The 18720-nt window shown below is 52.0% G+C and overlaps 2 protein-coding genes across 2 annotated transcripts in view; both read right to left on the reverse strand.

Moving 5' to 3' along the window:
• Positions 1–18720, reverse strand: part of LOC102566400 (zinc finger protein 493) — a 185284-nt gene that overhangs the window by 151105 nt on the left and 15459 nt on the right. The window lies entirely within an intron of this gene.
• On the reverse strand, positions 880–4904 carry LOC132250735 (zinc finger protein 662-like). Its single transcript, XM_059727857.1, has 3 exons — positions 4282–4904; positions 2694–2836; positions 880–2168 (listed from the first exon to the last, which is right to left on the reverse strand). The coding sequence occupies exons 1-3, from the start codon at positions 4301–4303 to the stop codon at positions 1956–1958; spliced, it is 378 nt and encodes a 125-aa protein (XP_059583840.1). The 5' UTR covers positions 4304–4904; the 3' UTR covers positions 880–1955.

The raw sequence follows: 18720 nt of genomic DNA on the forward strand, positions 1-18720 counted from the left end.
CAGGGGGCATCAGGGCAGGTCCTACAAGGAGAGGCTATGGGACCTGAATCTGTTCAGCCTCCACAAGAGAAGGCTGAGGGGGGATTTGGTGGCCATCTATAAACTTGCTAGCAGGGACCCTGTTCCCCTAAGTACTACCAGGAGTAATGAGGAATAACAGCCACAAGTTGATTGAGAGTAAGTTCATGCTAGACATCAGGAAGCACTACTTCACAGTCAGGGCGGCTAGGATCTGAAACCAACTTCCAAGGGAAGTGGTGCTCGCTCCTACCCTGGGGGTCTTCAAAAGTAGGCTAGATAGACACCTAGCCGGGGTTGTTTGACCCCAGAACTCTTTCCTGCCCATGGCAGGGGGTCGGACTTGATGATCTGATCAGGTCCCTTCCAACCCTACCAAGTATGAAACTATGAAACTATTATCTCCCTCCTGCTATGAAAATGGAAACACACATGCACACACACACAAACATGTGCACACAGAACACGCATACACACCCACATGCATGTACACATGCAATCAGGCACACACTCTACTCACTCACTCTGCACATGGACACAGACACAAACACACTCTCCCTGCCATGAACATATGCACACATGTATGCAAAGACACCCACACACAGACACACACACAGAATCAGATGCACACAGATGCCCTAGTGTGCATGCACAGATACAAAGCTGTATGCACACAGACGAAGCACACATGTATAGAGATGAGCACACAAGCAGAAATGCAGACCCATGCACTCAGGTACAGATAGACCCGTGCATGCACACACACACACACACACACACACACACACACACACACACACACACACACACACACACCCCCCAGCCACATCCCTTCCCCTCCCAGGACTTCCCCTCTCCCCCACTTTTTATCACGCTGAGGCATGGTTCTGCAGTACCCTATCAGGGATGAACAGTGGGTGGACTCTTGCTGCACTGCACCAGCATGAAGCTACTTCTCTGGATGCAAACACCAGTAGGTGCTGAGCAGGTATACGCCCTCAAGCCCTTCCTGCATTGCTGGAAGCATTACAGATGCACCCATATGAGACTGAACTGGTGCTAGGCCAGCTTGGAGTAGCGGAGGAAACATTTCCAACACTCTAACAGCTTATGTGCTTTCTTCTCTATGTGGATGAGCTGGTGCCAGGCCAGGCTGGAGGATTGGGTGAAGCTCTTCCCACAATCCAAGCACTGATGTGGCTTCTTACCTCTGTGAATAAGCTGGTGCTGAGTCAGGTTGGAGGATTGGTTGAAGGTCTTCCCACACTCTGAGCACTGATGCAGCTTCACTCCCGTATGGATAAACTGGGGTCTGGTGAGGTTGCAGACCTCTCTAAAGCTCTTCCCACACTCTGAGCACTGATGTGGCTTCTCACTTGTGTGGATGAGTTGGTGTTGGGTCCAGCTGAAGGATTGGTTGAAGGTCTTCCCACACTCTAACAGCTAATGTGTTTCTACTCTATGTGGATAAGCTGGTGCCGAGCCAGGGTGGAGGATTGGATGAAGTTCTTCCCACACTCCGAGCACTGATGTGGTTTCTCCCCAGTGTGGATAAGCTCATGTTTGTTAAGGTCAGAGACCTGTCTGAAACTCTTCCCACACTCTGAGCAATGATATGGCTTCTCCTTCATGTGGATGAGCTGGTGCAGGGCCACGGTGGAAGATCGGGTGAAGCTCATCCCACACTCCAAGCACTGATGTGGCTTCTTCCCTGTGTGGATAAACTGATGTTGGGCCAGGCTGGAAGGTTGGGTGAAGCTCTTTCCACACTCTGAGCATTGATGTGGCTTCTCTTTAGTGTGGATGACCTTGTGTTGGGCCAGGTGGGAGGATCGGGTGAAGCTCTTCTTGCACTCCGAGCATCAATGTGGCTTCTCCCCCATATGCATAAGCTGATGTCTAATCAGGTTGAAGGACAGGTTGAAGCTCTTCTCACACTATGAGCACTGATCTGGCTTCTCCCTTGCGTGCATGCACCAGTGCTTGGCCAAGTCGGAGGGCTGTCTTAAGCTCTTCCCACAGTTGGTGCCATGCTGTGGCTGTGTCCCCCTCTGCGCACACTGCTGCTGGGACCGGTCTGGCCAGCACATGAAGTTCTTCCTGAACCCAGTGCAGTGATGTGTCTCCCTCCTCAGGTGGATGCGCCAATGCTGAGACAGGGAGAAGAAATGGGTGAAGGTCTTAACACACTTGGCATAGCAGTACTTACGCTTTCCCCTGTGGACATGTAGGTGCTTCACTGGGGCTGAGGGCACACAAAGCTCCTCACCCATTTGGTGAAGCAGTGGGGTGCTCTCCAGATTGGATCTCGCGGTAAGCAACCGGGGTCAAAAGGCAGGTTAAGGTCTTCCCACACTTGATGCATATATGAGCCTTCTCCCCAGTGTGCCTTATCTTATGAAGAGCAATGAGTGATGGGCAATTAAAGGTTTTCCTGACCTTGTGGCAGGATTGGGCTATGTCCCTGTGCTTGCCAGTGAGCTCCTGATTCCCCCTGAGGCCCTCCCCAGTCTCTTGGCTGGGATGCAGTGCCTCTTTCCGGTGGCTCTTTATGTCCCTCAGCTCCACAAATTCTTCCCTGCACCCTGTTTCTGGGCTCTGTCCCCTGCTACACTCTCATACCCAACTGGAGATGCTACCTGGTTCACTACGACGTTTTCCTTCTGGGCCCTCACCTGACGCTTGTGCCATTGCTCCTTCTCAGGTCTCAGGGAGTCCATCTCATCCAAACTCCCTGGGAACATCCGTGGTAGCTCCAGGTCTGCAGGCCCTTTCGCAGGAGGCTGCTCCTCATCTTTGCTCATTAACCAGGCACCTCCTGTGTGGGGAACAGAAACCCCAGATTATTCCCTGCCCTCCTGGCAATGGGCTAAAACTGCTATTCCTTTTGCTGGAATGGGCCTCTAAGCAGGCCTGGACCATGGCACTTGTGTTCCCTCAATAAATCAAGGTCTTCCTTCCAAAACCCATGTGCTGGGGAGGAGGAAGAGGCAGATCCTTGTGCTGAGCTAATGTTCCCTACTCCATGGAGTTCAGAGTTAGACTGCCAGGGTTTCTGCCCCATCACCTCAGACCCTGCTGGGACAAGCACATGTGGGACATGTGTATGAAGCCTGAATGCTTTCATGTTCTAATGGGCTGAGGAGCGCAGGACGTACAGCTGTGGCTCCCTGTTCTGGGAGAAGCAGGTCTCTGCTTTCTGCCTGCTTCCAGGACAAGTTCAGGTGCAAGGAATGAGCCCACAGAACTTTTCTCTGCTCACCAGTCCCAGGTGGTCTGTGTCAGAGGAATCTGCACCAGGACAAAGGCCTTGACATGAACCTAAATCTGGACTGTGTCGCGTTTCAGACTTTATGACACTCAGGGCCATGAATGATGTGTTCCCCTGGAGGCGGAGGGGGGACAGGGGAGCATGGCGACCACCCTCAGGTAGCAGCAGCGGTGGCTGTGTCAGCAGTGCATTGGAAACTCCCACAGTCAGCTGCAACAGTGTCAGTGGCAGGAGTGGGGGAGGTGGAGTGCTGACCAGTGGTCAGCGACCACCTGCACATGCCATTGGCAGCATTGGCGGCAAGGGGATGGCGACCGGTGACTGTCCACAGGCACCACTGGTAGCATTGGCAACACTTTTTGCACGGGGTGCACCATCAGTCTCAGGAGATTCACTTCTCTCCACAACAGGAAAGCTTATGAATTCCAACCATGCTACGGAGCCATTTAGCACAGCCTGCAACCACGATGAAACACCTCCTGGGTTCTATGCCAACCGGGCCAGGAGATGCCAGGGAGAGCCTCAGCTTCTCTCTTGACCAGCAGGAAGGGCTACTCAGAACCTCTGCACACCATGTTGATTTCCATGGGGGGACTACAAACCCCATCATGCCCTTGGAGACAGTATTAGAGAGGTATGGCTACCTTGGACTGCAGAATGAACTCTTACATTGCTGAGTAGACATGGAAATGTAAGATCATGGCATCTCAGGGAAACCAGATCTGGGCTCAGAAAATAAAACAACAAACTTGATACTTCTTTACTAGTTGTAATTAGGGGAAGAAAAAGGGAAGAGCCGCTGTGAATAGCTTTGAATTTCAGGGAGGGGGAAAAACACCTGTCTGGACACATTACAGCATCATGCACTGTTTTTGAGGTCAGCACCCTGAAAAGAAATCCCGGGGCAGGTCTGCCATTTCCAGGCCCCCTGGCACTCTGGGCATGGAGCATTTCTGTGAGGGGAGTGGGTGGAAGGCACAGCCACAACTCACCTGGCAGCAGGTCTTCAGACATGGAGATTTTCCCATGGTCCTCATCATCATAGACCCAGAGCTCCACCTGTCCTTGCTGGATGCTGCAGATTAAAGCAGGTGTAGGACCTTGATATCCTGTTTGGGGCAGTGGTTAAGGAGGGTTAGTGACTGGGTATTTGATGCAGAATAAGCACATGGGATTTGGGGAACAGATCCTGTGAACTCAAAGTATCTCCTAGGGCCTTGATGGACAAGGGAGGATGGGCATTTAGGATGAATGCCATCAATAGACGAAGCCTCTATAGGAGAAGCCTTCAATAGAGGATGGTCCTTGTCATCCAGGTGGTGGAGGGATGATCACAAGAGATAAAGCACCAACCAGTCCTTGGTATAGAAAAGGTATCAAAATGACAGTCAGCAGGGTCAAGCATGGAAACGCAGTGATCCATGATGTACTAGTGAGGAGAAAATGCTTTAACTGTTTTCAAGGTACCAAAAAGTAGTGATATTGGACACACTTCTGCATGGATAACATTTATCTTATATCAGTGTAATTCATAGTTTCATAGTTGGTCGGTCGGAAGGGACCTTAGCAGATCATCAATTCCGAGCCCCTGCCATGGCAGGAAGAAGTACTGGGGTCAAACAAACCCGACAAGGTGTTCATCTAACCTCCTCTTAAAGACCCCCAGGGTAGGAGCCAGCACCACTTCTCTTGGAAGTTGGTTCCAGGTCCTAGCCACCCTAACAGTGAAGCCGCGCCTCCTGATGTCTAGTCAATCTACCCTCTGCCAGCTTGTGACCATTATTTCTAGTCAGTCCTGGTAGTGCTCAGGGGAACAGGGACTCCCCCAGTGCCTGCTGGTCCCCCTGACTAGTTTGTAACAGGCCACTAGATCCCCCTCAGCCTTCTCTTGTGGAGGCTGACCAGGTTCAGGTCCCGTAGCCTCTTCTCGTAGGGCCTGCCCTGCTGCCCCCTGACTATGCGAGTGGCCCTCCTCTGGACCTTCTCCATGCTGTCCACATCCCTCCTGAAGTGTGGCGCCCAGAACTGGATGCAGTACTCCAACTGCAGCCTGACCAGTGTCGCGTAGAGGGGGAGGATCACCTCCTTGGACCTGCTCGAGATGCATCTGTGGATGCACGACAAGGTACGGTTGGCCTTCCTGACCGCGTCCCCACACTGTCGGCCCATGTTCATTGTGGCATCAATAATGATTCCAAGATCCTTTTCTGCCTCTGCACTGACGAGAAGGGAGCTCCCCAGCCTGTAGGTCTGCTGCTGGTTCTTCCTCCCCAGGTGCAGCACCTTGCACTTGTCAGTGTTGAAACCCATCCTGTTCTCATCCGCCCACCCCTGTAACATGTCTAGGTCCCATTGCAGCCTGTCCCTCCCTTCTAGCGTGCCCACTTCCCCCCACATCTTAGTGTTGTCAGCAAATTTGAACAGGGTGCTTTTAACCCCCTCGTCCAAGTCACTGATGAAGATTTTGAACAGTGCGGGCCCGAGGACCAAGCTCTGGGGGACCCCACTGCCCACATCCCTCCAGGTTGAAAATGACCCATCCACCAAGGTTTTTCAGGTATACGAGCACTCGTAGTGCTGTGGTGTGGTGCCAGAGGACCGGAAAAGGGCCAATGTGGTTCCGATTTTCAAAAAAGGGAGGAAGGAGGACCCAGGGAACTATAGGCCTGTTAGTCTTACATTGATCCTGGGTAAACTTTTTGAAAGAATTATCCTGGCGCGTGTCTGCGAGGGGCAAGCAGGGGCGCTCCGGAAGAGGCGGATCCTGGAGGGGATAAGAGAGACCCCCGCCAGGGTGAAGGCCAACATGCTGGCTTAGGGGCATATAATATAATATAATATAATATAATATAATATAATATAATATACTTGGCGGCATGCCTGTGTTAATACATATTGAGTTAAAAAGGAAGTTATTATATGATGACCCCCCTGAGTGCTTCAACATTCAGTAAACACAATCTTAACTGTTAAAAAATGTACAATTGGACTTTAGTCTAAATATAGCACAGTTATGATGAGGGAGGGATCCTGGTTTTCTCTGATAAGAAAAGTTAAAAATCCCAAATTTTCTGATTTAAAAAATAACCCCCAAATCCAAATTTTTCTGTGATTAAAAATGAAACACCACTTATACACATGCACACATACATGTGCGCGCACACACACATGCAGACATACATGGTGGTGTTTCATTTTAATCACGGAAAGATGTGGATTTGGGGTTTTTTTTTAAATCAGAAAATTTGGGATTTTTTTTTTTATCAGAGAAAACCAGGATCCCTGGTTATGATGCCTAATTAAAGATTACTTCTATAATTAAAGTAAATATATCCTGGATTTGGTTTCTTCTGAGGTAATTAGTCCAACCGTCCTCTTCTTCAGGACCAGGGTTTGTGAAGGCTTCTCAGGTGGAGGGAAAGTCATCCCCCCAGCACCTCACAAAATGGCAGGAAGCTGTCCCCTCTGCACCTCATGAAATGGCGGGAAGCCGTCCTCTCAGCACCTCACAAAATGGTGGGAAGCCGTCCCCTCAGCAGCTCACAAAATGGGAGGAAGTCGTTCCCTCAGCACCTCACAAAATGGGAGGAAGCTGTCCCATCAGCACCTCACAAAATGGTGTGAAGCCATCCCCTCAGCACCTCATGAAATGGTGGGAAGCTGTCCTCCAGCACCTCACAAAATGGCAGAAATCCGTCCCCACAGCACCTCACAAAATGGCGGGAATCTGTCCCCTCGGCACCTCATAAAATGGGAGGAAGACGTCCCCTCCACACCTCACAAAATGGGAGGAAGCCATCCTCTCAGCACCTCACAAAATGGTGGGAAGCCATCCCCTCCACACCTCATGAAATGACGGGAAGCCTTCCCCTCAGCACCTCAAAAAATGGGAGGAAGCCGTCCCCTCAGCACCTCACAAAATGGTGGGAAGCCGTCCCCTCAGCACCTCATGAAATGGAGGGAAGCCGTCCCCTCAGCACCTCACAAAATGGTGGGAAGCCATCCCCTCATCACCTCACAAAATGGTGGGAAGCCGTCCCCTCATCACCTCACAAAATGGTGGGAAGCCGTCCCCTCAGCACCTCACAAAATGGTGGGAAGCTGTCCCCTCAGCACCTCACAAAATGGTGGGAAGCCGTCCCCTCAGCACCTCACAAAATGGTGGGTAGCCGTCCCCTCAGCACCTCATGAAATGGAGGGAAGCCGTCCCCTCAGCACCTCACAAAATGGTGGGAAGCCGTCCCCTCAGCACCTCACAAAATGGTGGGCAGCTGTCCCCTCAGCACCTCACAAAATGGTGGGAAGCCGTCCCCTCAGCACCTCACAAAATGGTGGGAAGCTGTCCCCTCAGCACCTCACAAAATGGGAGGAAGCCGTCCCCTCAGCACCTCACAAAATGGAGGGAAGCCGTCCCCTCAGTATCCATAGATTTCATAGACATTCGGGCTGGAAGGGACCTCGGAGGATCATCGAGTCCCGCCCCGCGCCCCAGGGGCAGGAAGTCAGCTGGGGTCAAAGGATCCCAGCAAGACAGACGTCCAGATGTCTCTTGAAGGAGTCCAGAGCAGGTGCCTGCACCACCTCCGAGGGGAGTCTCTTCCAGACCTTGGGGGCTCGGACAGTGAAGACACTTTCCCTTATGTCCAGCCGGAAACAGTCCTGGAGGAGTTTGTGACCGCTGGACCTCGTCACCCCTGGGGCGCTGCGGTGAACAGGCGTCCCCCCGCTCCTGCTGCACCCCCTGATGTACCGTGCGACCACGTGACCGCCACCATTAGCAGTCCTGTCCCAAGCTGTTTGCAAAACCAGACACGTATTCAGTATAAAACCAGCTCAGAGACGTGTAATGAAGTGACCATGAACGAGGGGGACGCCCGTGCTAGTTCTGCGGTGGAGGAGCGCCATGGGGCTCGGCGTGCGGGTCGGCAGGAGGGCTCCTGAGATGCAGAGCTCGAGGCTGGGGAGCTCTTGTGACCCGTTTGGTGTGCTTGCATGTCCCATAAATGTTTCTCCTGGAGCCTAAGATAGTTGCTGATATTCACTTTTGGAGTCCTCTGTCATACGACATTTGCCTCTGTAAAACACAGACCCGGTGTGTGGCCGTACGATGCTCCAGAGTATTCTGGCTTGCTATTTCACTACCTCCAGGTCTGGTACCCTTGCGTCCTGCCCATATTTGAAGGGCCACACACACACAAGGTTCACATCAGCCTATTAGCCCAATCACGGGGGCCTTGTGTTTTCTAGTCATGCCCAGTGTTGGCTGCATTTATTCAGCTTCATAGCTGGTTTCCATTGCTGAGCACATGCTGCTTTGGGCAGCAGCTTAATGATAGACAATGTGTGTAGTGAGATTTCCTTGTATGCAATTATAAGATGAGGGGCTTTTTCCCCCAGCCAACTATGGGGGGAAAAACTCGCCTTGTATTTGAGTAAATGCAGTATACATACACACCTACACCCACACACTTTGGTTGGTGTGTATATATAGATTTTCTCACGAGGAGGGTAGTGAAGCGCTGGACCAGGCTTCCCAGGGAGGTGGTGGAGTCTCCATCATAGTTTCATAGTTTCCTAGTTGGTTGGGTCGGAAGGGACCTGAGTAGATCATCAAGTCATCTAGACCCAGCACCCAGCATGGGGTCATCTAGACCCAGCACTCTTTCCTGCCTATGCAGGGGGTCGGACTTGATGATCTATTGAGGTCCCTTCTGACCCTAACATCTACGAAACCCCTCTATGAAGTCCGACCCCCTGCCATGGCAGGAAAGAGTACTGGGGTCAAATGACCCCGGCAAGGTGTTCATCCAGCCTCCTTTTGAAGACCCCCAGGGTAGGAGCCAGCACCACTTCTCTTGGAGTTGGTTCCAGGTCCTAGCTGCCATGACAGTGAAGTAGCGCCTCCCAATGTCTAGTCTGAATCTTCTTTCTGTCAACTTATGGCCGTTATTCCTCGTTACTCCCGGTAGTGCTTGGGGGAACAGGGACTCTCCCATTGCCTGCTGGTCTCCCTTGGCCAGTTTGTAGACAGCCACCAGGTCCCCTCTCAGCCTTCTCTTGTGGAAGCTGAACAGGTTCAAGTCCCATAGCCTCTCCTCGTAGGGCCTGCCCTGCTGCCCCCTGATAATGCAGGTGGCCTTCTTCTGTACCCTTTCCATGCTGTCCACATCCCTCCTAAAGTGCGGTGCCCAGAAGTGGATGTAGTACTCCACCTGCGGCCTGACCAGTGTCGCGTAGAGGGGGAGGATCACCTCCTTGGACCTGCTCGAGATGCATCTGTGGATGCATGACAAGGTACGGTTGTCCTTCCTGACCCCGTCCCCGCACTGTCGGCCCATGTTCATTTTGGCATCAATAATGATTCCAAGATCCTTTTCCGCCTCTGCACTGACGAGAAGGGAGATCCCCAGCCTGTAGGTCTGCTGCTGGTTCTTCCTCCCCAGGTGCAGCACCTTGCACTTGTCAGCTTTGAAACCCATCCTGTTCTCATCCACCCACCCCTGTAACCTGTCCAGATCCAATTGCAGCCTGTCCCTCCCTTCTAGCATGCACACCTCTCCCCACATCTTAGTGTCATCCGTGAATTTGAACAAGGTACTTTTCACCCCCTCGTCCAAGTCACTGATGAAGATCTTAAAAAATGCAGGTCTAAGGACTGAGCCCTGGGGGACCCTACTGCCTACATCCCTCCAGGTCGAAAACTACCCATCCACCACCACGCTCTGGGTGCAGTCTGCCAGCCAATTTGCGACCCATCTGACTGTGTAGGCATCGACACCACAGTCATCTAATTTTTTAATGAGAATGGGGTGGGAGACAGTGTCGAAGGCCTTCCTGAAGTCCAGAAAGACTCCATCCACTGCTACCCCTGCATCTAAGGATTTTATGACCTGGTCATAGAAGACCACCAGGTTGGTCTTACAGGACCTGCCCCTAATGAACCCATGTTTGTTGCCCCTTAGCATGATCTCCTCTGCTGGTCCCTCACAGATGTGCTCCTGAATAATTTTCTTAAAGAGCTTCCCCAGGACCGAGGTAAGACTAATGGCCCTATAGTTTCCTGAGTCCTCCTTCCTCCCCTTTTTGAAAATGTGGGCCACATTGGCCCATTTCCAGTCCTCTGGCATCTGGCCAGAGTACCATGAGCACTCATAAAGCTTTGCCAGGGGTCCCTCAATGACCTTTACCAATTCCCTCAGCACCCTGGGGTGGAGAGCATCTAGACCTGCTGATTTGAACATGTCCAGCCCCACCAGAAGTTCCCTAACTAGGTCGTCTCTGACCCTAGGCCTGCTGGTGCCTCTTCTGAGTCCATCCAGAACCCAGGTGAGGGGGATGTCTCGGTCCCTGCTCAGAAAAACGAAAACAAAGAATTTGTTAAAGAGGTCAGGTTTATCGTCTGGTGCAACCCCCAGATTGCCAAGCGTGTCCTGCAGGGGCCCCACATTACCCAGTGCCTTTTTTACTCCCTATGTATTTGAAAAAGGACTTGTTATCTTTGATCCTGGTCACTAGTCCCAGTTCTGTCTCCACCTTAGCTTTACTAACAGCCCCCCTACAATTTTGAGCAATGGATGTATAATCCTCCTTGGTGATGGCCCCTCCCTTCCACCAGGTGTACACCTCCTTTTTAGCTTTCAGACATTACTGAATGCCTTTGGTGAGCCATGGGGTCTTCTGAGAATGCTTGGCCCCTCATTGGGACTGTTATCCTTTGTGCTCAGAGGATTGTCTCCTTAAGGAACAAACACTTGTCTTGGACTCCCAACTCCTCTACCCTCCAGGACCTCGGTGCTTCCCAGACTAATCTCCTTAACTCAGTGAAATTAGTCCTCCTGAAGTCAAGGGCTGCTGTCTTGCTGCAGGCCTTTGACACCCTGCACTGGATGGTGAATTCCAGTAGGCGATGATCACTGTCGCCCAGGTGGTCGAGCACCCGCAGACCCCTCAGCAGGTCGTCGCCCGTTGCCAGGACCAGGTCCAGCAAGGCATTTCCCCTGGTGGGATTGTGCACCTCCTGGGTTAGGTGGAGGTCCTGTATCTTGCCTAGGAACCTACATGAGCAGTCAGACCAGGCTGACTGCTCCTTCCAGCAGATGTCCGGGTAGATTAGGTCACCCATGATGACCATGTCCCTTGAACTTGTGGCAGGAAGCCAACTTTGTTTCTCCCCCGAAAACTCTGCTCTGTGACAATTTGGTAAGTTTGGGCCCAGCAGAGAGATGCATCCTTACCCCATCTCTTTGGGTAACCTGAGCTGGATACATTCCTGAGGGAGGGGGGAAACCTGCTCCCTCTGCCTACGTGACTGGCATCACATACCTGGGTGAGGGGCTTCCTTCCTGGTGGGCTACAGTCTGCCCGGCAACTAGTGATGTATTTCAAATTGGTTGGCTCACAGCAAACAGGTGCTGGCCCCCATTGGACCAGGTAAATGAGGTCACAAGGGCTATATAAATTAAGGACTGCCCAGGAAGTCAGGGGCAGCAGGAACTCAGGAACAAAGAAGAGCTGTACCATCTGAAACTTGCTCTCTCTCTCAAAACTCATGATCAAGGAACTGCTTGCCTCCAGAGGGAATCTCCAGCAGCCTCTGGATGATCCTTGTGAGTAAGCTACCTGAGATCCACCTAGATATATAGCTTGCAGTAACTCAGATGCGAGATCAAAGGCTACCCCAGCCACAGGAGTTTGCTCGATGGGATTTCTCTGATATTGCTCTCCCCTGTACCCTACTCTAACCCATCACCAGGGAGGACTATACCTCAGGTGCTTATGGCTGCAGGGGGGCAGTCAGGAAGGCGAAGGCGGAGATGGAACTGGGACTAGCTACCTGGAATAAGGACAATAAGAATTCCTTTTTTAAATACATAGGAAGTAAAAATAAGGCACCAGGTAAAGTGGGGCCTCTGGAAGACTTGCTAGGAAATCTTGTTGTCACACCGGATGAGAAGGCTAACCTATTTAACGATTTCTTTGCCTCCATTTTCCTGAGCAGGGACCAGATCAGTCCATCTACTGGGACCCCCTCAGGCCCCGGGGGAGGCGCACCCAGGCCTAGGATCAGTGAGGATCTAGTCAGGGAACTTCTGGAGGGACTGGATGTATTTAAATCAGCTGGTCCTGACGACCTCCACCCCCAAATACTGAGGGAATTAGCAGAGGTCATTGCAGGACCCCTGGCACAGGTATACGAGCACTCTTGGTGCTCTGGTGTGGTGCCAGAGGACTGGAAAAGGGCCAATGTGGTTCCCATTTTCAAAAAAAGGGAGGGAGGACCCAGGGAACTATAGGCCAGTTAGTCTTACCTCAATCCTGGGTAAGCTTTTTGAGAGAATTATCCTGACGCACGTCAGCGAGGGGCCAGCAGGGGAGGTTATGCTTAGGGGCAACCAACATGGGTTCATTAGAGGCAGGTCCTGTCAGGCCAACCTGGTGGCCTTCTATGACCAGGTCACAAAATCCTTAGATGCAGGGGTAGCAGTAGACATAGTCTTTCTGGACTTCAGGAAGGCCTTCTACACTGTCTCTCACCCCATTCCTATTACAAAACTAGGGGACTGTGGCGCCGACACCTACACAGTCAAATGGGTCTCTAACTGTCTGGAGGGCCGCACCCAGAGAGTGGTGGTGGATGGGTCATTTTTGACCTGGAGGGATGTGGGCAGTGGGGTCCTGCAGGGCTTGGTCCTCGGACCCGCGCTGTTCAACATCTTCATTCGTGACTTGGATTAGGGGGTAAAAAACACCCTGTTCAAATTTGCTGATGACGCTAAGATATGGGGGGATGTGGGCATGCTAGAAAGGAGGAATAGGCTGCAATCAGACCTAGACAGGTACAGGGGTGGGCAGATGAGAACAGGATGAATTTCAATGCTGACAAGTGCAAGGTGCTGCACCTGGGGAGGAAGAACCAGCAGCAGACCTACAGGCTGGGGAACTCCCTTCTCGTCAGTGCAAAGGCAGAAAAAGATCTTGGAATCATTATTGATGTCGAAATGAACGTGGGCCGACAGTGTGGGGACGTAGTCAGGAAGGCCAACTGCACCTTGTCATGCATCCACAGATGCATCTTGAGCAGGTCCAAGGAGGTGATCCTCCCCCTCTATGAAACACTGGTCAGACCACAGTTGGAGTACAGCATCCAGTTCTAGGAGCTGCACTTCAGGAGGGATGTGGACAGCACTGAGAGGGTCCAGAGGAGGCCACCCGCATGATCTGAGGGCAGCAGGACAGGCCCTACAAGGAGAGGCTGAGGGACCTGAACCTGTTCAGCCGCCACAAGAGAAGGCTGAGGGGGGATCTAGTGGCCATTTACAAACTAGTCAGGGGGGACCAGCAGGCATTGGAGGAGTCCCTGTTCCCCCGAGCACTACCAGGAGTGACTAGAAATAACGGTCACAAGCTGGCAGATGGTAGATTCAGGCTAGACATCAGAAAGCACTACTTCACTGTCAGGGCGGCTAGGAGCTGGAACCAACTTCCAAGAGAAGTGGTGCTGGCTCCTACCCTGGGGTCTTTAAGAGGAGGTTAGATGAACACCTTTCCGGTGTTGTTTGACCCCAGTACTTTTTCCTGCCATGGCAGGGAGTCAGACTTGATGATCTACTCAGGTTGCTTCTGACCCTACAAACTATGAAACTATGAAACCCTACCCTCTGTATCTAATAAAGTTCTGCTTGGTTACTGGTGTAGGAGACTTATTGAGGGATGGGTTTAATTATGCCTAGGAGGCCCCTTGGGTCTGTGGACTAAGGGAGAATATGCTTGTTGGCCCCCGACTTGGGAAAGTGCCCCATGTTCTTGTATTGGGTTGAGTACCCATTGGACAATTAGACCTGTGTTCCCCCGAGGACACAGGACTCAGACAGTCCCTTCTCGGGGTGGTGGCAGCACACATTACCCCTGGATTCTGCGGTGGGGGCCTGAAAGGGGGTCTGCCAGGGCTTAGGCACCCCTGCAGAGACACGTGGAGTCCAGAAGGTGGATGGGCATGGTGAGGTGGGATGCTCAATGCAGGAGCTCCCCCTATTGGCCCACCACAGATCTAACTGCCTCCACAAGATGACCTGAGACTTCCCGGTCCAGATCTTCCCCCTGGTTGGGTGGTGGATTGTAGACACCCACTGTGAAGTCCCTTACCCCCGACCCCCTTGTATTCCTTCCCAGAGCACTTCAGTCCGCCCCTCCTCTGACCCGTGCTGTTTGTTGAGGACGTGTATTGCTCTTTGACATAGAGTGCCACACCCCCGCCTTTCCTCCCCGTTCTATCCCACCTGTACAGCCTGTAGCCCTTGATGTTTACCACCCAATCATGGTTTGAATCCCACCAGGTTTCAGTGAGCCCCACTATGTCCAGGTTTGTTTTATTTACTAGGAGGGCAAGTTCCTCCTCCTTTTTCCCCATGCTATGATCATTAGTGTAGAGGCATTTAAGGCCTCCTATGGGTGCATGCACCACCTCCCTGATCCTAGGACTCTCTGTACCCCTGTCACTTACCTGGGTACTTCTTGTGCTCATCACCTGTCTTGGCTGGGAAGTGTCATCATGTCCCCCTGTGGCCCCATCCCCCAGCAAAGATAGTTTAAAGCATGCCGTATGAGATCAGCCAACCTGGAAGAGTGAGTGAATAGATTGCATGCATGTGCCTATGGGTGTGTGTGAATGTGTGAGTGTGCATGTGTGTATGTATGTTCAGCCATAGTGAGATGGGGGGGCAGGGAGCAGGGAGAAGAGGGGTGCATGTGGGCTTCACCCTCAGCCCAGCAGGGTCCCCCCAGTCTCCCCCACCAGCATCAGGAGGGGAGCAAAGCCCTCTCCCCCACTGCAGCCCAGCTCACATGAGGGAAGGGGGCCTCCAATCTTGTGTTTGCCCAGGGCTCCAGTGCACATTAATCGTCCACTGGGTGCGGGGCTGGACATGGCACGGTGGAAGGTACGGGTTGGAGCGGGGCCGGACACGGAGTTCCAGGTGTGGAGGCACTGCGCAGAGCTGGATGTGAAGTGGGGAGGGGAGGTTGCATGTGGACAGACAAGGAGTGGTGGCAGTGTGGGATAGTGGGCGCTGGGGGTGACGCATATGTGCAAGTTTCCTCCTCTGCCTCCTTCCCTTCCCTCTCACCAGTTCCTGGGAGGCAGCAGAAGTTCGAGTTGGTGGATTCCTTCCCCCCCCCCCCCCCCAATCATTCTGGATAGGCAATTGGCTAATTCTCTATAACAGACTCCTGGCTAATCAAGCCCTTCACCTTAACAGGCTATCCCTGTCACTGGTCTCTATGTCCTCTCTAGAGCTGTGACATGGGAACAGACCTGAGCCCAGGCCCTTTCCAGGGCTGATGTCTCTGTGATTTCCCAACCCCTTCCCCTGCCAGAGAATTCCCCACAGTCCAGGTGTTTTCTCTAAGCTTCAGGAGCAGGAGCTGGTCACACTCAAGGCATTACACTCATGTCCTGCTGTGCAGCAAGAACCCTGTGCTTTTGAATGAACCCATGGTCAGGGGAAGTAGAGGCTCTTTTCTTGGTTAAATGCAATAGCAGGGGTAAAGGAGGTGCAGCATGTGACAGGTCCTGCCTCTTCGGTGCAAGGATGGAGAAAGTATGATTGCATCCTGTGGGTGAAATGGAGCATGTCATCTCCCATTAGGAATACTGAGGCTTCCCTGCTAGTGCCAGAGCCATTCGGCTCCAGGAGTGTCCTGTGGGGGCTACTCCATGAGGTTAAATACTAGGGCTGTGCAAAGCTTTACTGACTTTTTTTTTACACTGTTTTGATTCATTTTGAGCCTAAAACAGTGAAATTGAAATGAACTGAAGGGCTTCAAAACAGCCTGGAAATGAAACGAGGCCAGTCGAAACATTTTGAAACACTGTTTCATTGAAGTGGAAGTCGAAGTGGAAAGCTGGTGTTTCACACAGCCCTATTAAATACTCACCCTGGAGTGCACTTATTCATTTCCATGATTGTCCTCTTCACTGATACCCCGCAGAGTATTAAACTGCACCCTCCCTTTCCTTATATTATAGCGTTCAAGAAAACCATGTGATTTCTGAAGGAACCTCTGTTTTTTGGCACGAGGGCTTGTTTGTCTGGTTGGAGGTGGCCACAGAAAGAAGGGAGGGAAGGGGAGCTTGTTTGACACACTTTGAATGGCCAGTTACCTGCTGAATTTCTAAGGGGCAGTGGAGGTTGGCGAAGTGCATATAGGTGAGAGAGTGTGTCACAGGAAATGAAATCCTAACTGCCCCTTTCCAAGACAGGAGCAAGGGTGCAAGTCAATTAACATCTTCTGATGTTTCTTCACAGGGCCTGACTGCAAAGCCTGCCTCTTGAATGCAGTTACAATTTTTCTTGTGGCATAGTCTGAAGGAGAGGAGAAAGGTGTGTACAGAAAAGATGTATAAGCACCTGCTGCCGGGGCCCTGAGCAGGGTTGAACAGGAGCTCAGGGAGGCACCTAAGTCCATCAAGGCCCCTGCTGCCGGCTTCCCTCCCACGCCAGCTCCAGCAAATGACTTAGAGCATGGGAAAGTCCAGCTAAGAGCCTGGGGATTTAGTCAGGTCTCCACCGACACCCGTGACCACAGCCATTGTAGGCTCCGGTTCCTGTTGGCTGATGGCATTGCCACCAGGAGGGATAAAGCCAGTAGAGCTTCCCTTTTGATTTCTTCCCTTGGTTCAGACTGCAGAGACCCAAAGGGCTGCTGCACAAGGTGAAATTGGAGGTGGTGACTTACAGCCCAGCTGCACTCTCTGCATTTTGTGGCCTGTGTCAGGTTTCTTGCTAACTATTGCTAGCCCTGTACCCACCCTCTGAAGTAAAAACCTACCATTTTCCTGGCCTGTGGAAGCCAGTGAGCCTTTGAATATCTGAAATGGGGCTTCACCTCCGCTCCTGTGTAGCTTGTCCAGACTCCTTGTCATTCATGGTAGGAACACCAATCTTGAGATCCTGACATGAAGTCACGGGCATCAGAGTGGCTTTTGGGAAGTGCCAGTACTACTTTGAAGAGCCACAGCACAAAATACAGGTTCTTATTGATCACAAAATCCCACGTGCCAACCTGCAGCCCAGAAACTGGCACAAGAAGCTAGGTGAAATTCCCATATGTATATAGAAAAACGTAACAGTTGGGGCTGCAAGTCAATGGGCCAAATGGGGGGAATGGGTAAAAGGTAAAGAAACACCAACATTGTGGTAATATTCACTCAGCAGCTTAATTCTCTGCCACCTCCAGAAGTGTTCCCCGAATAAACTGTCAGTCCTAAAAGTGATCAAACACCTGCAGCTGTCCCCAAGTCTGGATCCAGCTTCTTCAGTCCACATCCTGGCTGACCGAGGCAGCAAGATCTCCAGCCACACTGTGCTGTTCACACTCTGTGCAGGGCTGGCCAGGCTCCACCTGCATGCTGCTCTTTCCCTCTTACTCCAGCCTCCAGTTTCCTCTTCCTTTTTCCCTTCCCCCAGCTCTGGGAGTTTGTGGGAGTTGCAGTCCAATCTCTCAGTGAGCACAGCCCCTGGTTCCTCCTGTGGACACACATTACACTCACACTGCACTGGAATATTTGTGTGCACCCAAAGCACTCGACCAGAGACAACTTGGCTGGGGTTGGCCCTTTTTTTGTCCCCACTTTGATTTTCAGATCATGTAGAAATGGGAATGTGGATGCTCTTTCTCAGCAAGTGGAATATGATGCTAACATGGCACAGGGACCACTGGAACCTAGCCCCCTTTGAAGCCCCATGACATCTTCACACCTCCGTGCCAATGGCTCTGCTGTCTCAGCCACCACCTGGGAAGAAGTTCCTCTTGAAGAGCAGGCTGCCTTCATGTGACCATTGCCTGATGGCCAGGATGGGGTTCTCTTCACACAGGGTAGGATTCACATGCCCCCAGCTCCAGCCAGACTCATGGTACTATCTTTATGCCATGATCCCCTGGATGGTGGCAGGTTGACTAAGATGGTGCACTGCATCCCATGTGTAAGTCTTCCCTCAGCCAAGGGCACTGTCCAACTGTGGGTGGGTGCACCACGTAGTTCACACCTACAGCCTTCGAAGTAGCAGAACCTGCAACTATGGCTCCTGGGTTTGGCACAAGGTTTTGGGTTCGGGACCTAGCTTTATTCAGTACATCACCCACACATGAACAGCCAAGTAGGTTATGGAGGCAGGGGTTGCAGATGGCATGCTTCCCACTCTGCCATCCCAGCAAGCACATCTGGAGCTGTGCTGGAGGGGGGATGACACAGTAGGGGCTCCTGATGTGGGGAGCAAAAGTCCTCCACCCTTTTGTCCAGGAACCCCTAAGGACTTCTGCACCCAGGGATATGAGAGGGCTTCTCTGGTCTCCAATCTACTTCCCAGAGCCAGAGCAACAAGTGGGGTATTCACACAGGGAGGACCAAATGGCACACTGCACTCCACAATGCG

Source organism: Alligator mississippiensis, chromosome 1 (assembly GCF_030867095.1).
Source record: "Alligator mississippiensis isolate rAllMis1 chromosome 1, rAllMis1, whole genome shotgun sequence".
Taxonomy (NCBI): Eukaryota; Metazoa; Chordata; order Crocodylia; family Alligatoridae; genus Alligator; species Alligator mississippiensis.

Coding starts and splice junctions, on each gene's coding strand:
- LOC132250735 (XM_059727857.1), bottom strand. CDS start 4,303: ATGTCTGAAGACCTGCTGCCAG. Junction 2,837..4,281: donor GTCTGAAGACCTGCTGCCAG/GTGAGTTGTGGC, acceptor TTCCCCACACAG/GAGGTGCCTGGTTAATGAGC. Junction 2,169..2,693: donor AGCAATGGCACAAGCGTCAG/GTGAGGGCCCAG, acceptor TCCCTGTCTCAG/CATTGGCGCATCCACCTGAG.